Source organism: Monosiga brevicollis, genomic scaffold, assembly GCF_000002865.3.
Source record: "Monosiga brevicollis MX1 MONBRscaffold_28 genomic scaffold, whole genome shotgun sequence".
Classification (NCBI taxonomy): Eukaryota; class Choanoflagellata; order Craspedida; family Salpingoecidae; genus Monosiga; species Monosiga brevicollis.
Window position 1 is genome coordinate 485,349 of NW_001865065.1, and position 20,981 is coordinate 506,329.

Genomic DNA, 20,981 nt, shown 5'->3' on the forward strand with positions numbered 1-20,981 from the left:
GAGGCTGTTCAAGCTCCGACGCCGGCACCGCGACCATCTCCCAGACCGTCACCACGCCCGGCCCGGCGCACCGATTTGCAAGCAAAGCCAGTGCCCGCTGAACGTCCCGCTGTGCTCAATGCGTGGGCCGATCCCGAGGCTACCACATCGCCCATACGGCAGAGTGAACCTCCCACGCCACCACCAAAGCCCCACGCTTTCCCCACCGTCTCAGATTCCGTACCCGCTGCCGGTCCCGTCGACACTACGCAGCCCGAGCCCAGCCAGAACCCCGACCTGGCTCAGCCCAGCGAGAATCAACCCGCGACCATGGCCACGAACAACAACATTGGACGCTCCCCCTTTCGGAACATGCTCCGCAAAGGCAACAACAAGTCAGTCATCCTGTTTTTTATTTCATTTTTTATTTTCTTCCATGCCTTTTGCATGCGCATCGACACGCGGCCTGGCGCGCTCGTTTTTTTTTTTTTTTTTTTTTTTTTTTTTCTCTCCCTTGCATCTCACAACACATTTCCTCTTTCTTCTTGCCCTGGTCTTCCTTTCCTCCCCATTCCCCTGGCCTCCTCTCTTTTGCCTCTTGCTTTTTGCTGACGGCGTTTGCTTCTGCTCAGGCGTCTACCCTCAGTTCCGGAAACCGAGTTCAAGCATCGCATTGGTGAACTCAAGCAAAAACCTGTCGTCCTCGTCGAAGGCCTCCCCGAAGACTGCAAGTAGTATTCGCGAGCATTCCTCCCTCGCCCCAATCCACCGGGAGCAAAAAGCAGAAGCGATACAATCTGTCACCCTGTCCCGTCTTGATCTTACCTGTCTCCTTCACACATTTTCCACTGCTGTAGTGCTTCTTCAATCGGGCCGGCTTAAAGAGGTATGCCTTCCCATCATTGCCCGGTGTGATCAGCAGGCTGGCTCATCGCATTATGATTTGCTGTCGCCTTGATCATGCAGTCCAATCCCACCATTGCCAAGCGCTATGAACGTATCCGAGCTCTGCGCGTACGTCCCCTCTCACCAAACCTTATTTGCACATGGGGGCAAGGGGAGGGGAAAAGGCATGCTTCAACCCAGGTTCCATCGTGGCCCTTGCCACTCACATCATCCTCACCTTTGATGATTCTCACCTTCTGAGCATTCTCATCTTCTGTCCCCCCAAACTTGGTTGAAAACCTACTCCAGGCTCTGCTGGCGGAAAAGCAGCAGCGCCGTGAGACATTGGTCGAGCAGGAAGAATCCCTGCTCAACAAACTCGCCGCCAACGAAATCTCCATGGATGACAGTCGTCGTTTTACCCTCTCCCCGGGCTACATCCCTCGTTCCGACTCGATCGCCAGTGTTTCTTCGACCGGCACCTCCTATGGTCCGCCACTCGCCGCGTACTGAAGTACCGCTGTCGTGGACAAAGGGCACAGGCACTCCATCGCATTTCACTAATCCTGCTCTTGCCTCCCCGCTCTCTGCAGGCTGGGGCCGTAGCTTTTCAGATGCCAGCATGCTAGGCCCGCCCAGGTTCAACCTTGCTGTCGCACACTCACACTTGCGTCAACTCTTTGGGTCAACCCTTGACTTGTTCTGCAACAGGGGTACTAATGTTTTCTTGCCTTGCTCGCCCGCTTATTTCTGTAGTATGGCTGGCGAGACCCCGCGTGTTGTACGACAAGGCAGTGCGCTCTCCACCGTTCAGACTTCATATCAGGCCGTCGGAGATCGTCGGTGAGTCGGCTGGGAGGCCATTCTTCCCTTTCTCACAGTGTATTTCATTCCAGAGAAAGACGCACACACCTTTTTATGAAGGTCATTTGTTGGCACCCCTTGTATTGTTCTACCTCATGGCTGCGACAACGCAATGCTCGCAGGACCCTTCGTCTGGTTCGCTCCGAACCGGGCATCCCTTTGGGATTTTCGGTCAAGTGTCTCGTCTTGCCTGTGCGCGATCCAGATACCGGGGTGGCGTCGTTTGAAACCCACCGTGTCACTTTTGTGGAGTCTGTCGAACCCAACTCAATCGCCGAGCAAGCCGGCCTTGAAACTGGTACAGAGCCTAGCCTACCCACGGTTGCTCAAAACCATGCCTGCCCAAGCCAGCACTCAATCGGCGCCGCTGCCATTCATGTGCCTTTGATACGCCACATGTCCGTCCCTCTGTTTAGGCCTCTGTGTATCGGATATGGATGGTCATGTGCTTGATAACACGACCGAACAGGACTTTGAAACCTTGCTGCAGGGCAATGATGGCACCGTGACACTCACGGTCGTCCGTACCATGGACTACCGCCGTGCCATGTGCTTTCGCCGAAAGGTGGAGCTTGAAGCCCGGCTCTACCAACTCCTCAAACGGCGCGATCAGCTGGACGTTGAGGAGCAGCAAGTCCAGCATCACCTTGATAAGCAAAACGGCGTTATTCCGGAACCTGATGCTGATGGTCAGTCGGCCCGCGCGTCGACAGTTTGCCGGAGAGAAACCAGCGGGGGCAACTTGCCAAGCAAGCCAACGCCTGGTCTTTTTACCTTACAATGGACAAGCAATGATCCTGTCCACAACTCACACACTCACTTTTCCCCAAACGATCGTGTTTTAGACTCGGATTCCGACTCAGAGTCTGCTGTAGAGACCTTTGGGCCCGCTCCCACCCCCGACGACAACGCGGATGCCGGTGCGTACCCCGCATCTGGATCAGTTTTGTATCGGCTGGCCCGGTACTTTCAAGACTATTATGTTCCTCATGCCATCGCTTTTGGAAATCCTGCACAGCAACACTGCGGATGCTGGCGGCGCGCCTCAATGTGTTTATGCCCAATTTGTTCACCGATGACATTGCCGAGTGCTGCGACACCTTGGAAGAAGCCAAGGCTGTCATTCGCGTTATGCAGACGCGCGTTGAGCTTGAATGGTACGAGCCTCGGAGAATGGGACAGGCGGCCAGCTGGGTCTCGCAGCATTTCGGTGCCAAAAAAGCAGAAAACAAAAGTGGAGGAATACAAAGAACAAACAAAAGGCACCAATACAGGTTGCAACCCTACAAATTCTCTTTTCTCACATGATGATTGCGTGCCTCTCACCAGGCGAGCCAAAGACGCCATGATTGCTCGGCAAAAACAACAGCTTCAACTGTTACGAGATCGCGTCGCGCACCAAGCCCACCAGAGTCAAAGCTCAAGCAATCATGTCGAGGATCACGATACCGCGCACCCCGTGCCCGCTCCACGCATCATGTTCGTTCCCAAGACCTGCCCAGCGCCGCCGCCCACTGAAATGCATGATGTGCTCCCTCACCAATTCGTTTTGTACGGGTTGCCTAGACATTTTGGCTCCTCGGACATTACTGAGGAGTTTGGGGAGGTCCCGCTGCCCCAGGAAACGCTGAACGACTCTTATGTTTAGAGTTACAATTTTGAACCTCTTGAATATATTAAGTGCAGTGCATGATTTCGAAAGCTGAAACGTGAGAGTGTTCAAGGATCAGTCATTCCCCAAAGCAATTGAAACAACTTTGGAGTTCCAGTTCCCATTGAGAGAGCAGCATGTCATGCGGGAGTCTGGGCCCAAAAGACACGAAACTATGGTTACATACTGTCTTGACTTTGCGCTCAGATCGGACGTGGACAGCCGTCAGCCAAATCTCAGGTGTGGGAATTGAAACATGGATTCTCGCCTGGCGTTCTTGCGACTCGTGCTGCGAGCTGTTTGCCAACGATGATTGGGGTGGGCCTCCTCCAACGGGGCTCCTCATGCGTGAGGTGGCTGAAAGCGATTTTGAACTTGCAGCACAAATGCACCTGCCTCGAGTGTGATACTCCCATCTGACGCGCCAGAAAATCCTATTCAGCTGCACCAACCTTTTGTGTCTTTTGTTTTATGATGCTTTGATTTTGCTGCCAACTATGGGTGGATGGTACCTCAAAGCTTGCATGATGGGTCAGAGCGGAGGTACAATGTTACTGTAATAACATCGAATATCATGTCAATTGATTCATCGCATGTTACTATGGGGTGAGCAGCACTCGGCTGGCTGGTTGGGGTGGTATCTGGACAGTTTGGAGTGATGGCATGATGCCATGATATACCGGCAAACGGGCCTGCTCACTGGATGTGGCGAGTACCCATAACTTCCTCGAGCGTTACGACCGTCAGGCCCTTGGCTTCATTTGACACTTTGCTTACTCGCAGCTCAGTACCTGGCGCCAAGATCAACCTGCGATGAAGTTCGGAGCGTCATCAGGGACATCTTGAAGAGTCGCTCATTCGAGTCATCTTCTACCCTTTCAGCCAGAACAGAGACCAAAGGCACGTACTCGGCTTCGCCTTTAAACGCGCTGTAGTCCATGATGCTCACAGCACTAGGCGCCTTGACCTGGAACAGCATACGCTTGCCAGAGCTACGTGCATGCATTGAGAGGAGAGGAGGCCCATAAGACTTCTGCACCGACCATCTCACACGGAGAGAGACGGACAGACGGAGAGAGACAGACAGACGGAGAGAGACAGACGGACGGAGAGAGACAGACGGAGAGAGACAGGGAGAGAGACAGGGAGAGAGACAGGGAGAGAGGCAGGAAGAGAGACAGGAAGAGAGAGACAGGGAGAGAGGCAGGAAGAGAGACAGGAAGAGAGAGACAGGGAGAGAGGCAATTGACAAAGATGGAGTCGTGTGGCTGACCTGCCCGAGCTCATAAAGTTGCGAGCCACGCTCTCCTTGACGGTACACGAAGAAACACCCCACCAGACCACGGTCCGATCCTGCATGTCCATGTGCGTGCACGTCCGTTGAATAGGTTGGCGTGACAGGCGGGTGGAGACATGCGATTAGCTTCTGGGTGCACAGAGCTGTTTTAAATGCCAGAACAACGTACTTTGCCGTAAAGCTTGCGCAAGTCGAGGCCCACGCCTCTCCAGAGCGGCTCAAGGTTGGCGCCACGGTGCTTGTGAAGCTTGCCAACGGCCTCAAAGAAGAGGCGCAGGTAAAAGTAGTAGGGTACAAGAAGCGCTCGATTGCCGTTGCGCAGCACCTCATTCAGGCGGCGGTAAAAGGCCGAGGCCTGCGTGTACAGGTTAATGACGGCAATCTCATCGACGCTGAGAATGGCGTCGTTCTGTTCCTTAGCATACTGCAAAGAAGAGTCAATGGCATACTGTGCAGACGGCAGCGCTTGAATGATGGCTGCCATCACCGTCGCAAACGGAGGCACTGGCATGTCCATGATTCCAGTGACGGGCGCCAGCTGCTCGTCCTTTTGTGCAACATCCTGCAGACGCTCGAGATACATTTTGTGCAGATCTGTTGCGGGTAAATTGTGGGGCATGTTGCCACGGTGAGGACTTGAGATGATACGAACCTGCCGTTAACGTGAAAGCAGAAACAAAGATACGAACCGACTGTGGTGGAGACAAAGTCGCCCATGCGGTCCATGTGCACGGCGTCCAAGCCTAGTGCTGCCTTCCAACCCTGTCCGATCCAAATCGTCATGAGCAAAGACGGGGCAGATCTGATCCTACCGCGAGTTTCGGTTTGGTTGATCCTGGCGGCGGAGTTACCTCGGTCGGAAGCCAATCAAACGGCTTGTATTGCAGCGACTCGAGCGCGTCATTAATGTCCGCAAAGTGTGTTCCCTGACAAAAGGCATCCCCCATGGCTGCGGGATTGCAGTGGTCGAGCTGGACCACCTGTCGAGAAGGCAGGAGAAGAACACTGAGGTTAAGATGGCCAGGGTGAAAGCCGAGAATGCCTTGATGGCAGTGCAGGCGCAGAGAGACGGTTGAGAGCGGCAAACCTGGCAATCTGGATACTTGAGCGCAAGTTGGTCGACAATCTTCCGGAGGGCCTTGGCGTGCGAACCCCACCAAGCGAAAATGACGCCTTCCTTCTTTTCCGCCTTTTCCGCCATGATGCTCTAGGTGGCGGCGCAAGATGCGGCGGCTTAAGAAACGGGTGCAAGACGGCAACCGATAACTGCACGTGCGTGTTTGGCTGGCACCGGGCACCGGGCAGCAGTAGGGGCCGGCCGTACCTCAACGATACGAGCCACAATGGGCTTCCAAAAGGTTGAGTGCTTGGATGTCGCCATGGCCTTATCTGTGCTTGAGGTAAGGCCCGCGTTGAGGAGAAGGCAACCCTGGGCTAGCATGGCTTGAAACCATTGGTGTGGTGAGACGACCTTTTGTTTCTTGAAGAGGGTGCGCAGCTCGGCCACAGTTGTGGCCTTGGGAACGTCAAACTTCCACATGGATGCGGATTTCATAATGCAACGCATGCTGGTCACCGAGCCAAAGCGCTTGTCTTCCCACTGCGTAAAAGTGTTGTCTAGCATGGCCACGCTGTGCAACGGGCGAAAACAGGGCAGGGATCAACGCCACATCAGATGCCGAGCCCAAGGCAGTGTTTCTGGCGTGCGCTTTGTTTGGGTGTGTGTGCAGGTCCAAGCAAGCAAAGGGTTCATTTTCTTTTTTGCACACACGCCAAACGTGGACGTGTTGCCATCCTGCAGTAAGATCGCCGTACGCAGAACGGACCCAGTGGCGCTCTCCACGCGGGGGTACGGTGTTTGACCGAAGATGATGACCTTCCAATTTCCCGGTGCATTTGCCTTGAGCGCCTGGAAGGTGAGCTCGCGGACCGGAACGATGCTGCTTGCCCGCCCCTTGCCCAGAAAGTCCTGCACGCTGGGTTGAGAGCGGATCGTGCTCTCGAGCAACGGCAGCCACGCCTCGCCCCCATCGTTGAACAAGGCGGGTAGATCTAGGTCATCTGCTGCCACCGCAGTACATGACGATCGTGTTTTCCGCGAGGGTGCGTCCCCATGAGAGCGTAAGGCAAAAGCGAATCTAGGCCACAAAACAAGCGCGCCAAGTCGAGAAAGCCAGGCACATCTTACCGGCCGCGGCCGACACCTTGGCCTTTTTGGGCGCCTGTTCGCCCTGCTTCGTCTTGCTCGCCATGATCCCCCGATCCCACTGTGTCGGATCCACTTGCTGCTGGAGAAAATGCCCCGCCCCCGTGAAATTATTGATTTCTTGTTGAGACAGGAATGCGGAACATCGTCGACAAGTTGAAACAAGTTTGGGGCCAAGTTTAGAAAAAGAGTTTTTTGCTATTGCCAGACACAGACAGACAGACAGACAGACAGAGACAGACATAGACACACAGACACACAGACACATGGTCCATGCCTGGACGAACAACCAACCACGGCATCAACACACTACACGGCTTCCACGAGCTTGCTGCCACGACGAGAAGTGCGGCGAGCAAAAAACCGCATCGGGAGGTCATCCGAGGCGTGTAGCACAGGTGGTTTGTAGACAACGCGCATCGTGGCGCGATCTCCAAGGTACTCCATGTCCAATCGTCGAAGTAAGTGTGACACCACCACCTGCAGTTCTGCAATGGCAAAGTATTTGCCCAGACAATATCGACGACCCTTGCCAAAGGGAAAGTACTGAAACGGGTTTTGCTCCACCTCACCGCCCGGCGCAAACCGAGCCGGACGAAACACCTACACAGGACAGCACAGGCACTTTGAGTCGGGAGCCCAGTGGACAAATAGACGGGGGCCATGTTCGCCAGGCATCAGACAACCACCCACCTCCGGCTCAGCCCAGTACTCGGGGTTGCGATGAACGGCTGACATCATGGAGAGCACCGGCGTGCCAGGCGACACAACCAAATCACCAATCTAACCATCAGCCGCCAAAGACCGAATGAGATCGGGCCAGCTCATGTGCCGCAGATCTCAAGCTCCCATGCCTTGCCTCCCCTCTCTGAGCCCGTGTTCCAAGCACCAGCTTCACGGAGCCCTCCATCTGGCGTTTCATCTTTCCATTTGCCTGCGCAAAAGATGGCCAATAACAGTTCCCTAGCGCTTCCACGTGCCTGGGTCGTGTGCAGAGGACGGCGCGATGGAAAGCCACCCAAGGGTTCGTGGAGCCGCAGGGCCTCGTGGATGGCGTTTGTGAGCTGTGGGACGAGCTTGCTCAAGTCTCCAGGCTGCTCCAGTGCCTCCAAGTCGAGCGCCGCATTCTCGGCCCGAAGCTTGGCCAGCTCCTGCCGAAAATATCACACAACGGTCCGGGTTATGGGGTTCAAAAGTGATGTGAGGTCCTCTTGTTCACGCGGAATAAATGATGTTTTTTTTTTTTCTTGGGGGAAGCGGGTTCAATCTGACCTTTGGGTTCACAGCCAACTCGTAGAGGAGCCAGCCCAGAGTCGTGGCCGTGGTTTCCGTGCCCGCAGCCAAAAGTAGCAAAAGGTTATCCCGCATGGCTGCATCGTCCAGCCTTGATCGATCATCCTCCTCACCATTTGCCTCTAGGATAAGATCGATCAACTTGATTTGACCATCATCCTGCTCACCACTTCGTCGACGCGCCACCGCCTGGTCTACCAGGCCATAGAGTCGCTCAAAGCCTGTTTCCAATCGCTGCGTATCTGTCAGGACGTGGCGCAGCACTGGAATCTGGGTTCGCATACCCCCAGCCACCACACAACGGAAAAGGGCAAATGAAGGCAGGCCAAAAGGGGCTTGGGTTAGTTCACCTCAAGGTCAGACAAGCAGGCAGGCAGGCAGGCAGGCAGGCACGCAGGCTTCTGGCGTGTGCTGTCAGCCCCATTGCACCGATGGGCCACAACTGACCTGGTGGGCGAAATTGGTGAATTCATTTGTCATGTAGATAAACTCCTGGGCCATGAGATCTTGCTCGTCAGGTCTGCCACACCAGTGTACACAAACCTGAGCTCAAGGGGCGTGCACACACACGAAGAGAGCCAGAAAGGCCAGCATCACGAACATACCGCAACGTATTGCCAAAAGCTGTCTCGATGATGACGCTCAGGGTCATCTTTCCCAGCCAGTGACCCAGTTTGACCGAACCCTCTGTGCCACGTCACGATGCAGAAACTTAGCAAGGTCCTTGGCGCGCCCGGCAGCAAAGCACGCAAAACGCAAGCCGCAAAGGTCGGGCCGCTTGCGCCTGCAGACGCACCAGCTTGACTGAGCTCCAATAGTGAATGGGCCAGGCGTTCGCCACGATTGGCAAAGGTCGACCGAAAGCCCACCAGTTTATCGGGACTGAAAGCCTTGTACAAGATGCGATGTTGACGGCGCCATTCCTCGCCGTTTGCATTGATAATGCTCTATACATGTGAGCGTGAGAATAGCGGGCGTTTCCAGGCCGCCACCCAGCCGCCACCCACAGCATTCCGATCTTGCTACAAAACCCACCTGACCAATGAACCGGTTGAAGAGGGCAAAGCTCGAGTTATCCCGTGTGTAGTTGAGGTCATTATCCGTGAGCAGCTGCTTAATGTCCTCAGGGCGCGTGAGGACCACGTTGGGCTCATACGCAAACCACAGAACAAAAGCCCCAAATCTACCGACGAGAAGAGGGGCGGAGGGTCCATGGGCATACGGGGTGAAAGATGTATAAACTCCCAGTGCGAATGGCTTGAACTGCAAGCAGCAAGTCGCAAGAGGTGCAATCGTACCCCTTGTTCAGGTCCATGAGGTGCTGCATCGTTCCGTGATATCTCTGGCAAACGTGGATGAAGGGTGGCGGCAGCGACATATAAAGGTGAGCGAAAAACGCATGACGAATGTCCGGCTTGCAGGCTCAGGATCTAACCTGCATCAACGCGGTAAACGAGCCAGCCAGAGGGCTCCAGGGCTGAACCTTGAGGTACGTTCGAAGCCTAAACGCGCCGCGCAAGTCGTGACAACAAGCAGTGGCACGCGCCTCTGATGGTCGCCGAAAGATTGACGTAAACGCCCTGTTGTTGCCAGCAAAAGCACACCTACCGGGCATTGTAAACTTGTCTAACACGATGCCATTGACGAAGATCAGGCAGGAACGGGTAGAGCAGGAGCAGGGGCACCAGGACCACCCCTGCCACCACCACCAACGCCACAGCCATCCACATGTCCGATCCTCTGGTGAAAAAGCCCAAAAGCAAGTCCGACACAAAAGCAAAGCAGTTCCCTTAAGAAAGCATCGCACGCACCAACGAGTAAAGGCAAAGAGACTGGTTTTGTCAGATACTTTTTTACTTTTTTCTTTTTTTTTATTGTTTTGGCGGGAAATGGGGAGGATGAATTGTCGACAACAGGGGTGTGTAGCATTTGCGTTTGGGTGACAAGGCGAGAAGGGTGTGGAAAAGGTTTGCCGGCTGATTGCTTGGAGGGGCGTTCAGGAGCGGTGGCGGTCATGGCGGGTTTGATCCCAGAGGAGATGAAGGGCGATGGATTGGGATCGACGTCTGCGGCCGCTGCACAGGGGGCGGGCTCCACGCTGGCTGGGTCGTCGTCGCGGAAAGGGGGGGACGATTTTAGGGACGATCCTCAGGAACTGGTGCAGAGCGTTGTTGACGGCTGGAATAAGCTACGCGGCCTTCTCAGCCAGGTGTGGCAATACTAACAGCAAAATCCAAATGCAAGGGGCTTGAGCCTGGAGCTTATTTACCACCCGGCTGAGCCATGCTTCCTCTCCCTCCTGTGTGTGTGCGTGCAGGCAGATTCCAGACTCGCCATTCAAGATCAGGCGTGGCAAGCGCTGCATGGCCGACACCAGGCCCTACTCGAGCAGTATACGCAGCAAAGCCATGCACTCGAAGTGAGAAGCTGGTCAATCATCGTTCACTTTCTTGCGAGCTCACCAGTCGTGATGGACTAGGCGCTACGCGACGAACAAAAGGCCGAGCGCGCTTGCGCCCACGATGAACTGGAGCAGTTAAACACACAGCTGACCGAGGCAGCCGCTGCACACAGCTGTGAATTGGTCAGTCATCAATTTTTTCACTCTTCTTCACGCTCTTTGGCCTTTCTCCTTCGCTCTGTGTCTTCGTCTTGCCTCTGCCTCCTTTTCTATTTTCGCTCGACATGAACTGCCCATGACAATGCAGGAGGATCAACGCGAAACGCTCAAATCAACAGCTCAAGCTCTCGCCATTCAGGAAGGCGAAAATGTACGTTGCTACGATCAGCAGGGACATCTGGGCGAAGCTAAGGTGTGCCGGGCCCCACAAGTGATTCCGGCATCTCATCGCTTCTTGGCCCTGCCATGCTCGGTAGAGTGCCCTCTTGGAGGAGCTTGAAGATCAAAAAGCCCTGATTGCCGAGCATGAGGACCGTCAACAGCAAGTTACCCAGAGGCAAGAACAGCTTGAAGCAGCCCTTCGTCTTGCTACCGAGGAGCGCCACGCGCTCGCCCACGAAGTGCAGGCCGCCCATAAACTCGGTGCCAAGGTCCACTTTGCACTGGATAGAGATTCTACTTGCCCCTCCAAACATGCCTTGGCGTCAGCCCAAGACTTTATTATTGCTGTCTGTTGCGCTTCCTCCTCTCGTCCTGGCAGGCGCAGGAACAAGGCAGCCAGACACGGGCGGCGGTGCATGCGGTTGCTGCACAAGCCGAGGCAATCTTGCAAAGCCTGAGTCATGCCTCGTCTGGTCCAGACACTTCAACCGCCCTTGACATGCCCGAGCATCCACAAGTTCGTTTCCCCTCAAAACATGCACACTTGAATCGCAGCTTCAGTTGGGTCGCCGTCCGCTGGCAGCAAGCTCAACCTGAGCCGCCGCGTGTCGTTTTCCGTCGGACTCTTCTCGCACAGAGCGTAGCTAGTCAAGAATGGCATCGGGCCGAGGCCCAGAGCACTCGCCTGTTGGAACAGCTAAACAGTGAGCGGCAGCAAAAGGCCGACTTGGAACAGACTCTTGCCGAAGTTGGACAGCGCCTGGCTGAGCTACGCGAGACGGCGGCTGATGCCCTCAAGCTGGAGGCTGAGCGAACCCGTTGGCAAGTGGCCCATGGCGAGCTTGAGCATGAGCTCGCACAGACCGAGTCAAAACTACACAAGCAACGCGAGCAAGCGTTGAGCGAGCGCGCTCAACTCGAGTAAGCGTGTGTGCGCGCGCGCGCGCGCGCGTGTGTGTGTGTGTGTGTGTGCGCGCGCGCGAGCCTTGACGTGCTTCCAGCCCGACCTAAAAGGCAACGCTTTGCCCACTATTCCATCACTGGCTGGCCACAGGTCTGCAACACGTCTGGTAGAACAGCAGCTGACAACACAAGGCGATGCGCTGACTGCTTGTCAAAGCCGGCTCGCGGCACGAGACGAGGAGCTTCAAGAAGCCACTCGGAAACTTGAGGGTGCGTGTCGTGTCCCCACAACCGACCATGCGTTGAAAAGTAACTGGCGGGATGCTTTAAGATCTTTACTGTGGTACCGAATACTTAGAGCTGGAGGTGGAGCTCAAAAGCCGACGCCAGCGCGAGGATGTGCTAGAGGAGCAGGTCCAGAGCACGTCCCATTGCCTACAAATGCAAGTGCAAGAGCGCACACAGCAAGAGTATGTGCCGATGGCAAGCTGACCCCGTCGTTTGCACGCGGGTGTTTCAGACAAAGTTTATCATTGTTGTTTGATGGTTGTTGTTGAGTAGGCATGCGGCAACAGATGCTGCACACGCACTCGAGACACTGGGCCAGGATCGAGATCGTTGGCACCGCAAGGTGTGACACTTCTGTGATTGCACTTCAAGCGTCCGTTGCGGCTTGATCTTCGTTGCTTCTGCTGATCAAAAACTGATGCGGCTGGTGTGGTGACGGGGTGACGGGGCGATGGCGCAATGTCGCAGTATCTGAAGCAAACGGAGGAGCTCAAGATGGCACGGCAACAGGCAGCAGTGCTGCACCGCGAGTTGGCAGCTGCCCGGCGTGATCTTCACCAGTGCAAGGTGGGGCACCGACGACCGTGCCTTTCGAAGACACACATGTAGCTCATCGTGGGGTCCCGGACGCATAGGAGCAAGCACTTCAAAATCTGCAGCGGTGTCAGAAAGCCGAGGCGCAGATACGACAGGAACAGGTTGCAGCCCGCAGTGCTCTGACCGAGACCAATAGACTGCGCCGCCAGCTTGCCCGGCATACGGTAGGATGTGTCGACCCCTGAGCCCTGACGTCCTTTGCGAGATGCGTGGTTGGGTGCGTCACTCATCGCGGTGATACGTGGCAGCGACGGCCATTACAGGGACGCCTGGGGTTGCTCAACCCAACAGCGGGAGGTGGTGAGAAGAGGGGTGACCAGAACGCGGGCGCCTCAACAAGTGACCCCGCGTGTGTCGTGTCCACCAAAGAGTATGACTACTGCAGTCCCCCACCAACACCACCGCGCCCAGCACCCAGCTCGCACCCGCAAGGAGAGGTCCAGGCAGCAACAGAAGAAGTGACACCGGCAAAGGCTGTCGTCCCAAAGACGGCAGAGGCAAAGTCGGTGGGGGTGCTGGCAAGCAGTGGCAAGACTAAGCACATGGCACGAGTCTCATTTGATGAAGGGCAGCTGGAATCTGAGTCGGACGGTGACTCTGGTGACACGGTGCCCAAGCGCGCGGCGCTGACGGAGGTGCTGGCGCCCAAAGAAGTTACTTGCATTGATCCCCGTGACGTGAGTGTTTCGCGTAATTGTACTCGGAGGAGAAAGCACAAGTGTTTGGGTAAAGTGTTGCGTTTCACGTCTTGAGTTTAAGTGTCTGGGCTGCGTTGGTCTGTGTGCTTGGCAGCGGCCGGCCGGGGCACCGCGGCCCGAAGAGTACTTTCCGACGCCCGAGGGTCAAGACTTTTCCTTCAAGGTGTGCCACCCTCTGCTTGATTGTATAGCCCAAGGCCGCTTTGATTTCGCCATGTTCTGGGGGAGAAGTCTTTCAGGGCCTCACAGACGCGCACGTGCTATTGTCCACATTACTGGGCTGGCTTTTGACTGGGTAGGCATTCTTCGACGCCAGTGTAGCAGCCGATCAGGAGTGGCGTGATCGTCAAGAAACAGGCCACGTCTTGCCGGAGGAAGAGGTGCTGGAAACGGGGCCACCCCCGGCCGGGCTGTCCCAAGATGCAAGTTGATTGTGCGCTGCTCGACGCCAAAGCCATTTGTCAGCATGCGTGTCAAGGTAGAGAGGTCTGGAGTTGAAGTGTAGTCCAGTGATCCTCCAGTCAAACAAAGTGATGACATTCTTACACAAGAGCTAGACCCTTCTTTGTCAACCCCATGTGGAGCCACCGATGCAATGCAAAACGTGATCGTCATCACAAGGATTGGCTGCCTGATTGCCTGGTTGCGGCGCATGCTCCAACCAAGCCGGTCATGCTCAGTGAAGGGGGATGGGTTCGGGGGAGGTGCCCGCGCATGCCTTGATGGCGATGGGAAAGGGCCAAAGAGTCAGTTGCGTGGAAGGGAACGTGCTCACGCATGCGCTCGAAAAGGTCCGCTGGAAGGAGGACAGCCTTGGGCGGTTGCCGCCAAAGAACTTGGGATGGGTTCAGTGGAGTCGCTGGCCCGATTCTGGCAGCAGCCCGGAACGGGACACAGACCAATGAAGGGAGGCCCCATAGCCGATCAACCCGGCCCCTCACACTCCGACCCTCAAGCCTTACTCGATCGAATTTTCTTCTTCCACTTGCTTCTTCTTCCACTGACTGGCTGATGATCACATACACACACGTTGAAAGCACTCCAAACGAACAAAAGAATGAGAGACTTTTCTCTTGTGTGACAAAAGAGACAGAGATGAGATGAATTGGTGAGAAAGGAGAAAGAGAAAGGCATAAGCAGAGGAAGAGAAGAAAAGGAGGTGTCACGCGCATGTGTCGTCCCTCCAAGAAATTCGCTGTTGTTTCTTGCTTTCGGTTCTACTCTCTCTCTCTCTCTCTCTCTCTTAAAGTGTGTGTAGTGACTGACACGCGTGTTGTTTCGTATTTTACAGCGTTTCCCATTGATCTCGTGTTGTGTGTGTGTGGGCGCTTGTTGGGGTGTATGCGCTGCTGAGACAGACAACGCTTGCTGCTGCTGCTGGTGGTGGTGGTGGTGGTGCTGCTGCTGCTGCGGATCGTCGTAGCTAAACGGCTTTGCTGCTTGCGGCCTTCTTCTTGGCCGTTGCTTGCCTGCTTCTCGTCGTGTTTGGTGGAACTGGCATTCGGTGAGTTGCGGCGATGCCATTTGGGGTGATGAACAGCATCATGGAGCAGCCAGAGGCCTCCTTGTCGCACCGTGCGCGCTCGCGCGACACTGGTTTGCATCTTTCCGCCCTTTCTAGTTCGTGGGTGGACCTTCATCGTGCCTCGCTCACGTTTTCTTTTGGCTGCCCCCTCTCTTCTGCATCTTTCTGTCGCATCTCTCTGCTTGCTTGACGGGGCTTCAGGTTGGTCATCATCCATGTGCTCTGTCCCTCCTCGCTGACTTTTCATTCTCACTCTTGCCACCCATCCGTGATCATGTTTATGTTAGTGTCCAGCGCCATGCTCGAGTACATTCTTTACGCCGTTGGCGGCTTTGTCGCCCTCTGCATCGGCCTCGTGATGTACTCGCTCGTGCCCAACCCCATGGGCTACTTTCGCATGCGCCGCGTCTTCAACACCAAGTGCGTATAATGGATTGGCAGACAACCGCCTGTGTCGTGACCGCTGTTGACCTGTTTTTCTCGACCAGGCGTACACTCAGCCGTGTGGTTCCCACCCTGTCGCTTTTAGGCTCCAAGAATATCTTAAGGTGCCCTTGTGGCGTCCCATGGATGGTAGCTTTCACGAAATGCAAACGGTGCGGTCCTTTTTTTTTTTTTTTTTTTCCCTTGCGCGCGCCGCCGAATATATCTGCTGCCCATTTTGTTTGCAACCATTCTTGATGCCGAACAACACTTGCGCTCGTAGGATTTGATTGGCTTTTTCAAGCGCCAGCTTGACTATGGCAACTTGTACGTTTCCCAGCCTCTTCATGGGCGCTTCTGTGGCATCCCCGTCCTCATCAGTGATTTGCTCTTCTCAGGTTTGGCGTGATCCCTTTGTGGTACGTCTTTGATCCCAACCTCATCTTGACCAAGCCCGAGGACATGAAGCAAGTGCTATTTGGCGATGATCTTCAGTATTACCGTGACAACACCTGCTTTTACGTCATGCACATGGTGCTGGGCAAGGTTAGAGTCAGACCCTTGTTTGTCCATCATCAAGGCATGGCAACCCTCCTCCACATGTCACACCCCTTCCCTCCAAACCCATTTTACATGCCCCATCTGTAACCCAAAATAGGGCATCATCAACGTCGGTGGCATGGAATGGCGCAACCAGCACCGCATCCTCTACAAGGCCTTTGCTCCCGACAACCTGATGTACTTCCGCCCAGCCTTTGCCGCTCGTGCTCGCAAGATGGTCGATACCTTCAAGGCACACGCTCAATCTGGCGAGCCCATCGATTTGCTCAAGACCATGAACGAGATTACTCTCGGCGTGATGATTGATACCGCTTTTGGCAACACTCTCTCGTACGTGACCATCTCTCGTTCTCTCCTTCCCCGTTGACGTACTGCCGCTCAATTCGGTATACACCACGTCCTTGCCTTGTGCGCTCGATCGATGTGCTGATGAATGGTGCATTTTCCTTTTACCCGCTAGTCACGAGGAGCAGAGTGAAATGCGCCATCACCTCATGTATGTCATCAAGCAAACGACCAACTTTGTGCATCAAGTGCCTCTCCTGCGTTACATCTTCGCCGATCACACCCAGCTCAAGCGCCGTTTGGGCGAGATGCATTCACTTGTCGAGACCTCCTTGATCCGTCGTCGTGAAGGCAAGAGCTTTGGCGAAGTGTGCGAAGTCAAGCGGTGCGTCAGCCGCCATTCCGCCTGCTCTGTCGTTGCCAAGTACCGGTGCATGGGACAGTTGTGTGGAGCTGGGCGAAGTGTGCCGTTTTGCTCATGCGTACCACGAATGCCCATGTCGACAGTCACATGATTGATTTGATTATCGAAGCCAACCACAGCGAGTCAGAGGATGGTTACCGCATGTCTGACGAGGTGATGCGTGATAACATGATCTCCCTCATGGCCGCGGGCACTGAGACCACGGCCACGGCCATGACTTGGACCCTGTACTTTCTCGACAAGTATCCCGAGGTTTGTTAGACCCTTCCATTCGTTCCCACCTGACCTGCAGCACAAGCCGTGCCAAGTACCTCGTGCAAAAGCCTTTTTTTTTATTTTTTTTTTATTTTTTATTATTATTTTTGAATCGGCTAACCCCCATAACTCGGTGTTGCACTCATGCCCTTGATCCGACAATGGGGCCTGCGCTTGTGCAGGTGTACCGGAAGGTGCGCGAGGAGAACATGAACATTGATCTGGAACACTTGGCCGAGCCTGGTGATCTGACCAAGATTGTGCCGTATTTGACTCAAGTTATTCAAGAGTCCATGCGCATGTGCAGCCCGCTGGGCAACATCCCCGGTCGACGCCCTTTCAAGGACATGCAAGTTGGCGATCTCGTCGTCCCTGCCCACGTTCCCATGCTCACCTTTGCCCACCAAATCCATCACAACCCTCAAATCTGGGACGCTCCCGAGGTACGGAAACGCGTGCAAGTTTGTTGGGATCGGAGGCGTCATAGACTGGGTACGTCTTGTTTCGCGCACCCACTCATGGTTTGCTTTGGTGACACACTACCTTTCTGTTTCCGTCAGGAGTTCCGTCCTGAACGCTTTGCTAAGGACGGCGAGGCCTCTCGCGACCGCCTTCGCTTCCAGCCCTTTGGTACTGGCCGAAGGTATTGCCTGGGCAAGTACATGGCCATGGCTGAGATGCAGGTACGTCATCAGCGGTTTCATCTCCTTTCTGTCCCTCGAGGCCTTGACCTGAGCGAACGAACGTCTCGACTCGTGTGTAACAACGTGTGCTGGGTGTTGTTTTTTTGCTTGCAGGTCGTGCTGTCGCACATGGTACGCGATTTGCGCTTTGAGTACGCTGGAACAGCGGAAGGCATTACGCCCGCTTTCCGCCCACCAACGATCCAGCCCCGCGATGGCATGCCCATGCACATTAAGCTTGCATAAATTACCAAGAGCTGCACGCTGGATCTCCGTTGAGATCTGTCAAAGCATAGATGGAGAAGCAACGATGGACATACCAGCATCGCTGCCTTTGCAACGCGGTTTGGCAGGGCATGGCGCGTATTTAGACACGCTGTTGCGCTTGCCGCTCAAACCAATTGCGGTACCACCACACCACTCTGGTATATTGAGTGAGTGTGCATGTGTGTTATTGTATCACCATCGTTGCTGATGTTGTCGGTTGTTGGTCGTGCTTGCTCGCCTTGCCAATACCGGCATCCGGAATCCGACTTTGGCCGTGGCGCTGCCAGATCGCTTTGCTCCTTGTTCTTGTATTGTTTCTGCTTGTGCAATGTTCGTCGGAAGTCCCCTCGATCAGGATTGATCCCGGATGGCAAAGCACTGCTCCGTCATCCATCCCAAAGCCTTAGCCTGCCAGCCTGTTGTTTTTATATCCCCCCCCACCTTGTGATCCCATGAATTGAACCCACCAAAGAAATGAACGTGCTGCAAGTTTTTGTGGGAAGGACACGAAGAAAAAGAAATGTCAGACGCTTTACACACACATGTCATCTTTTTTCAAAAAAAAAAAACCTGCATCATGTGGCAGGCAGGAGGGACTGTGCGGCGAATGGTGATGGCTGTGCTCTTGCCGGTGGCGCGGCATCGGCGGGGTGACATGGGGTCATGCTCGCGAGCAATGGTGAGTCGGGAGTTGGTTGACTTGCGCAGGAAGAGTACCAAGTCACGACGGCCGCGAGAACCAGACGCTGCCGTTGTTGCGCGTATCCGGGAGGTCTTGCTGGAGCAGAGCCCGTCGGGCGAGGCGGCGGGCCAAACGAGCACCCACCCGTCACCGTCAAGTGCCGATGAGGAAGCCATGGATCAAACGAACGGATTTGCCACCGAACCTGCCAGCAGCGCGCTTGGGCTGGCAGGTCCCCACGCTTCCGAAGCATCGATAGAAGCCAGCCATCTATTTTTACCAGACCAGCGCGAGCCCGACCAGCCGCCAGATGCCAGGATGTTGCGCGTGGCAGTCATTGGTGTTCCCAACGTGGGCAAGTCAACACTCATCAATGCCATTGTTGGAACCAAGGTGCGTGATGACTTGCAGCCTGTTTTCACGTGATGCATAATACCTTCATCTTTGGGTGTGTACACGGTCACGGAATTTCCTGTTGAACTGGTGTATTTTTGGCAGACTGCCGCTGTTTCTCCCAAAGCACACACCACCCGCTACAATGCACGGGCCGTATGGACTCATGGCAACACGCAGACAGTGAGTACCTTTACCCATTGGTCATGCGTTAAGTGAGGCACCAGGCTGACGGCAACGTGCAGGTTTTCCTCGATACCCCAGGCATCGTGTCTTTTCAAGAGGGCCGCCGCCTTCGCGTTCCACGCTCAGTGGTGGTGGATGCGAAAAATTCGCTGTTCGAGGCTGACGTCGCCGTCACCTTGGTTGACGACCGTCATGTCAATGACCGCCCTTGGTGCGCACGCAGCCCGACTGCGCCCCCCCTCAAAGTTTTAGCTCGCCATGCACCCGTATCTTGTCCACTTGGCTCGTCCTTCATGCTGATGGTTGCTTTCTATTTGTGCCTGCCTCTGCAAACCGTGCAGGTGGCGCCACCATATCAATCCATTGTCCCTGCTTCCACAACAAGACGAGCTGTTGAGGCAGGTCCCCAATGTCCTTGTCATCAATAAGGTTTGTGGGTCCTTTGGGTTTGGCTGACCCGTCTACGCCCGTGCCTTTTCCGCATGTGCTTCGCGCTCATTTGGCCCTCGTTACCCCTCGCTTCCTCCTTGACTCTGGATGCTGCTTGCCTCTTGCTGTTGAGAAAACAGACGGATCTATTGGATCCCAAGCTAGTCGAAGAGTTTTTAGTTTTTGCGGCATCGGCCACCCTCCCGGATTCCAACCAGGCGCGCTTTGAGGCCATTTATCCAATGGCTGCGCGGGCACTCAAGGGACTCGAGGTCTTTCAGGTCTGTTTGAGCATGCGGCTCCACATTTGAGATTGACAACGATGATACTCACGGCTGTTTCCACTGGTAATAGGAGGACTTGCTGGCGCGTAGCAAGCCAGGAGATTGGGAGTTTCATTCATCGCAAGCTTCAGAGCAGAGTTTGGGGGCTCTGATCCTTGAGACACTGCGCGAACAGGTACAATGCTAATGTTTTTTTGCTCTCTGATAGAGCTGTTTGACTTTTTTAAGTTAATCCTTCATCCCTGCTTGAACGGTGTACCCGGTGGCAGTTTTATGTGCACTTGAATAAGGAGCTGCCTTACACTTTAAAACAGGTTTGCTGCGCCACAACCAGTTGTAAAGAGGAAGGGGTAGCAAACGGCAGTCTCGAGCCAAGAGCAGCTCGTTTGAGCATGGGACATTAATCATTGATACGCAAACCCTCTTGTGATTTTCTGCTTCTTGCGGCAGCGGATTGAGGAAGTCTCTCAAGTGGATGGTCAACTCAACGTCCTCATCCAAGTGACGACGCGATCTCAATCTCAATTGGTACGTTGGTGGTGGTGGTTGGAGCTGGAATGCGTGCTTTACCCAAGCGATAGTCAGCTCGTCAGCCGATCAAGGGGATCAAGGCGATGATGGTTGGGGGGTGGGGGACGAAGGGCCTCATTTGTGCTGCTCTGCCATGTTTGCTACTTTGCTGCCGGACTGGTAGCGTATCGTGATTGGCAAGCAAGGCGCCATGCTTCGTCGCATGGTCCAGGCAGCGGAGGTGAGACTAAATCGCCTGTCAACAGCTGGTTATGAGTGACACTCATCCATATGGTGTATCCACAGGCACGGTTGCGAGATCAAACCGGCAAGTCTATAACTCTGCGTGTCAAGCTGGCAGTGGCCAGTCATCCCAAGTAACGCTGGCCATCCCTACTGTCCACTGGCTTTTTTTCGCATTGCATTGAGTCACACGAGACACGCAGAAATACCCCCCCAAAAAAAGCGCCCAACAAGGCAGTCACCCTCCCGCTCCTCTCCCTCTTCTGGTTATTGTGAGGGCAATACAAAAACACATTCGCCGATGCGATGAGGCGGGACAAAGGAGACGCAACTCAAGCCACACATAAAAGACTTCCTTTGGGCAAAACGGAGTGGATGATGTGATGCT

At 54.8% G+C, this 20,981-nt stretch overlaps 6 protein-coding genes across 6 annotated transcripts; 4 read left to right on the forward strand and 2 right to left on the reverse strand.

Annotated features, from left to right (window-relative positions):
• MONBRDRAFT_38612 (uncharacterized protein) lies at positions 1–2,026 on the forward strand (the record flags this gene model as incomplete). The annotated part of the gene is made up of 3 exons (XM_001749131.1): positions 1–374; positions 1,621–1,707; positions 1,851–2,026. Coding segments are annotated over exons 1-3 (519 nt in total), but the record flags the coding sequence as incomplete, so codon positions are not given.
• Positions 2,027–4,163: 2,137 nt separating this feature from the next.
• Positions 4,164–6,928, reverse strand: MONBRDRAFT_11392 (uncharacterized protein; the record flags this gene model as incomplete). The annotated part of the gene is made up of 7 exons (XM_001749206.1): positions 4,164–4,346; positions 4,846–5,328; positions 5,528–5,656; positions 5,764–5,883; positions 6,001–6,307; positions 6,503–6,740; positions 6,865–6,928. 7 exons carry the CDS (start codon positions 6,926–6,928, stop codon positions 4,164–4,166), a joined length of 1,524 nt encoding a protein of 507 aa, XP_001749258.1.
• Positions 6,929–7,191: 263 nt separating this feature from the next.
• Positions 7,192–9,905, reverse strand: MONBRDRAFT_38613 (uncharacterized protein; the record flags this gene model as incomplete). Its single annotated transcript, XM_001749207.1, has 7 exons — positions 7,192–7,485; positions 8,155–8,445; positions 8,623–8,695; positions 8,781–8,862; positions 8,972–9,122; positions 9,211–9,358; positions 9,784–9,905. The coding sequence occupies 7 exons, from the start codon at positions 9,903–9,905 to the stop codon at positions 7,192–7,194; spliced, it is 1,161 nt and encodes a 386-aa protein (XP_001749259.1).
• Positions 9,906–10,189: 284 nt separating this feature from the next.
• On the forward strand, positions 10,190–13,874 carry MONBRDRAFT_28764 (uncharacterized protein; the record flags this gene model as incomplete). The annotated part of the gene is made up of 15 exons (XM_001749132.1): positions 10,190–10,384; positions 10,493–10,594; positions 10,655–10,759; positions 10,884–10,988; positions 11,053–11,226; positions 11,337–11,474; positions 11,595–11,878; positions 12,012–12,130; positions 12,219–12,330; positions 12,422–12,491; positions 12,617–12,715; positions 12,784–12,909; positions 13,009–13,422; positions 13,538–13,606; positions 13,743–13,874. 15 exons carry the CDS (start codon positions 10,190–10,192, stop codon positions 13,872–13,874), a joined length of 2,244 nt encoding a protein of 747 aa, XP_001749184.1.
• Positions 13,875–14,741: 867 nt separating this feature from the next.
• Positions 14,742–18,338, forward strand: MONBRDRAFT_34016 (uncharacterized protein). Its single transcript, XM_001749133.1, has 11 exons — positions 14,742–14,947; positions 15,256–15,388; positions 15,498–15,564; positions 15,675–15,718; positions 15,790–15,937; positions 16,050–16,282; positions 16,413–16,622; positions 16,745–16,913; positions 17,099–17,359; positions 17,477–17,599; positions 17,714–18,338. The coding sequence occupies exons 2-11, from the start codon at positions 15,267–15,269 to the stop codon at positions 17,843–17,845; spliced, it is 1,509 nt and encodes a 502-aa protein (XP_001749185.1). The 5' UTR covers positions 14,742–14,947; positions 15,256–15,266; the 3' UTR covers positions 17,846–18,338.
• A 1,271-nt stretch (positions 18,339–19,609) lies between these two features.
• Positions 19,610–20,731, forward strand: MONBRDRAFT_28766 (uncharacterized protein; the record flags this gene model as incomplete). The annotated part of the gene is made up of 6 exons (XM_001749134.1): positions 19,610–19,837; positions 19,911–20,015; positions 20,110–20,154; positions 20,291–20,368; positions 20,535–20,591; positions 20,657–20,731. The coding sequence occupies 6 exons, from the start codon at positions 19,610–19,612 to the stop codon at positions 20,729–20,731; spliced, it is 588 nt and encodes a 195-aa protein (XP_001749186.1).
• Between the last annotated feature and the right edge of the window lie 250 nt (positions 20,732–20,981).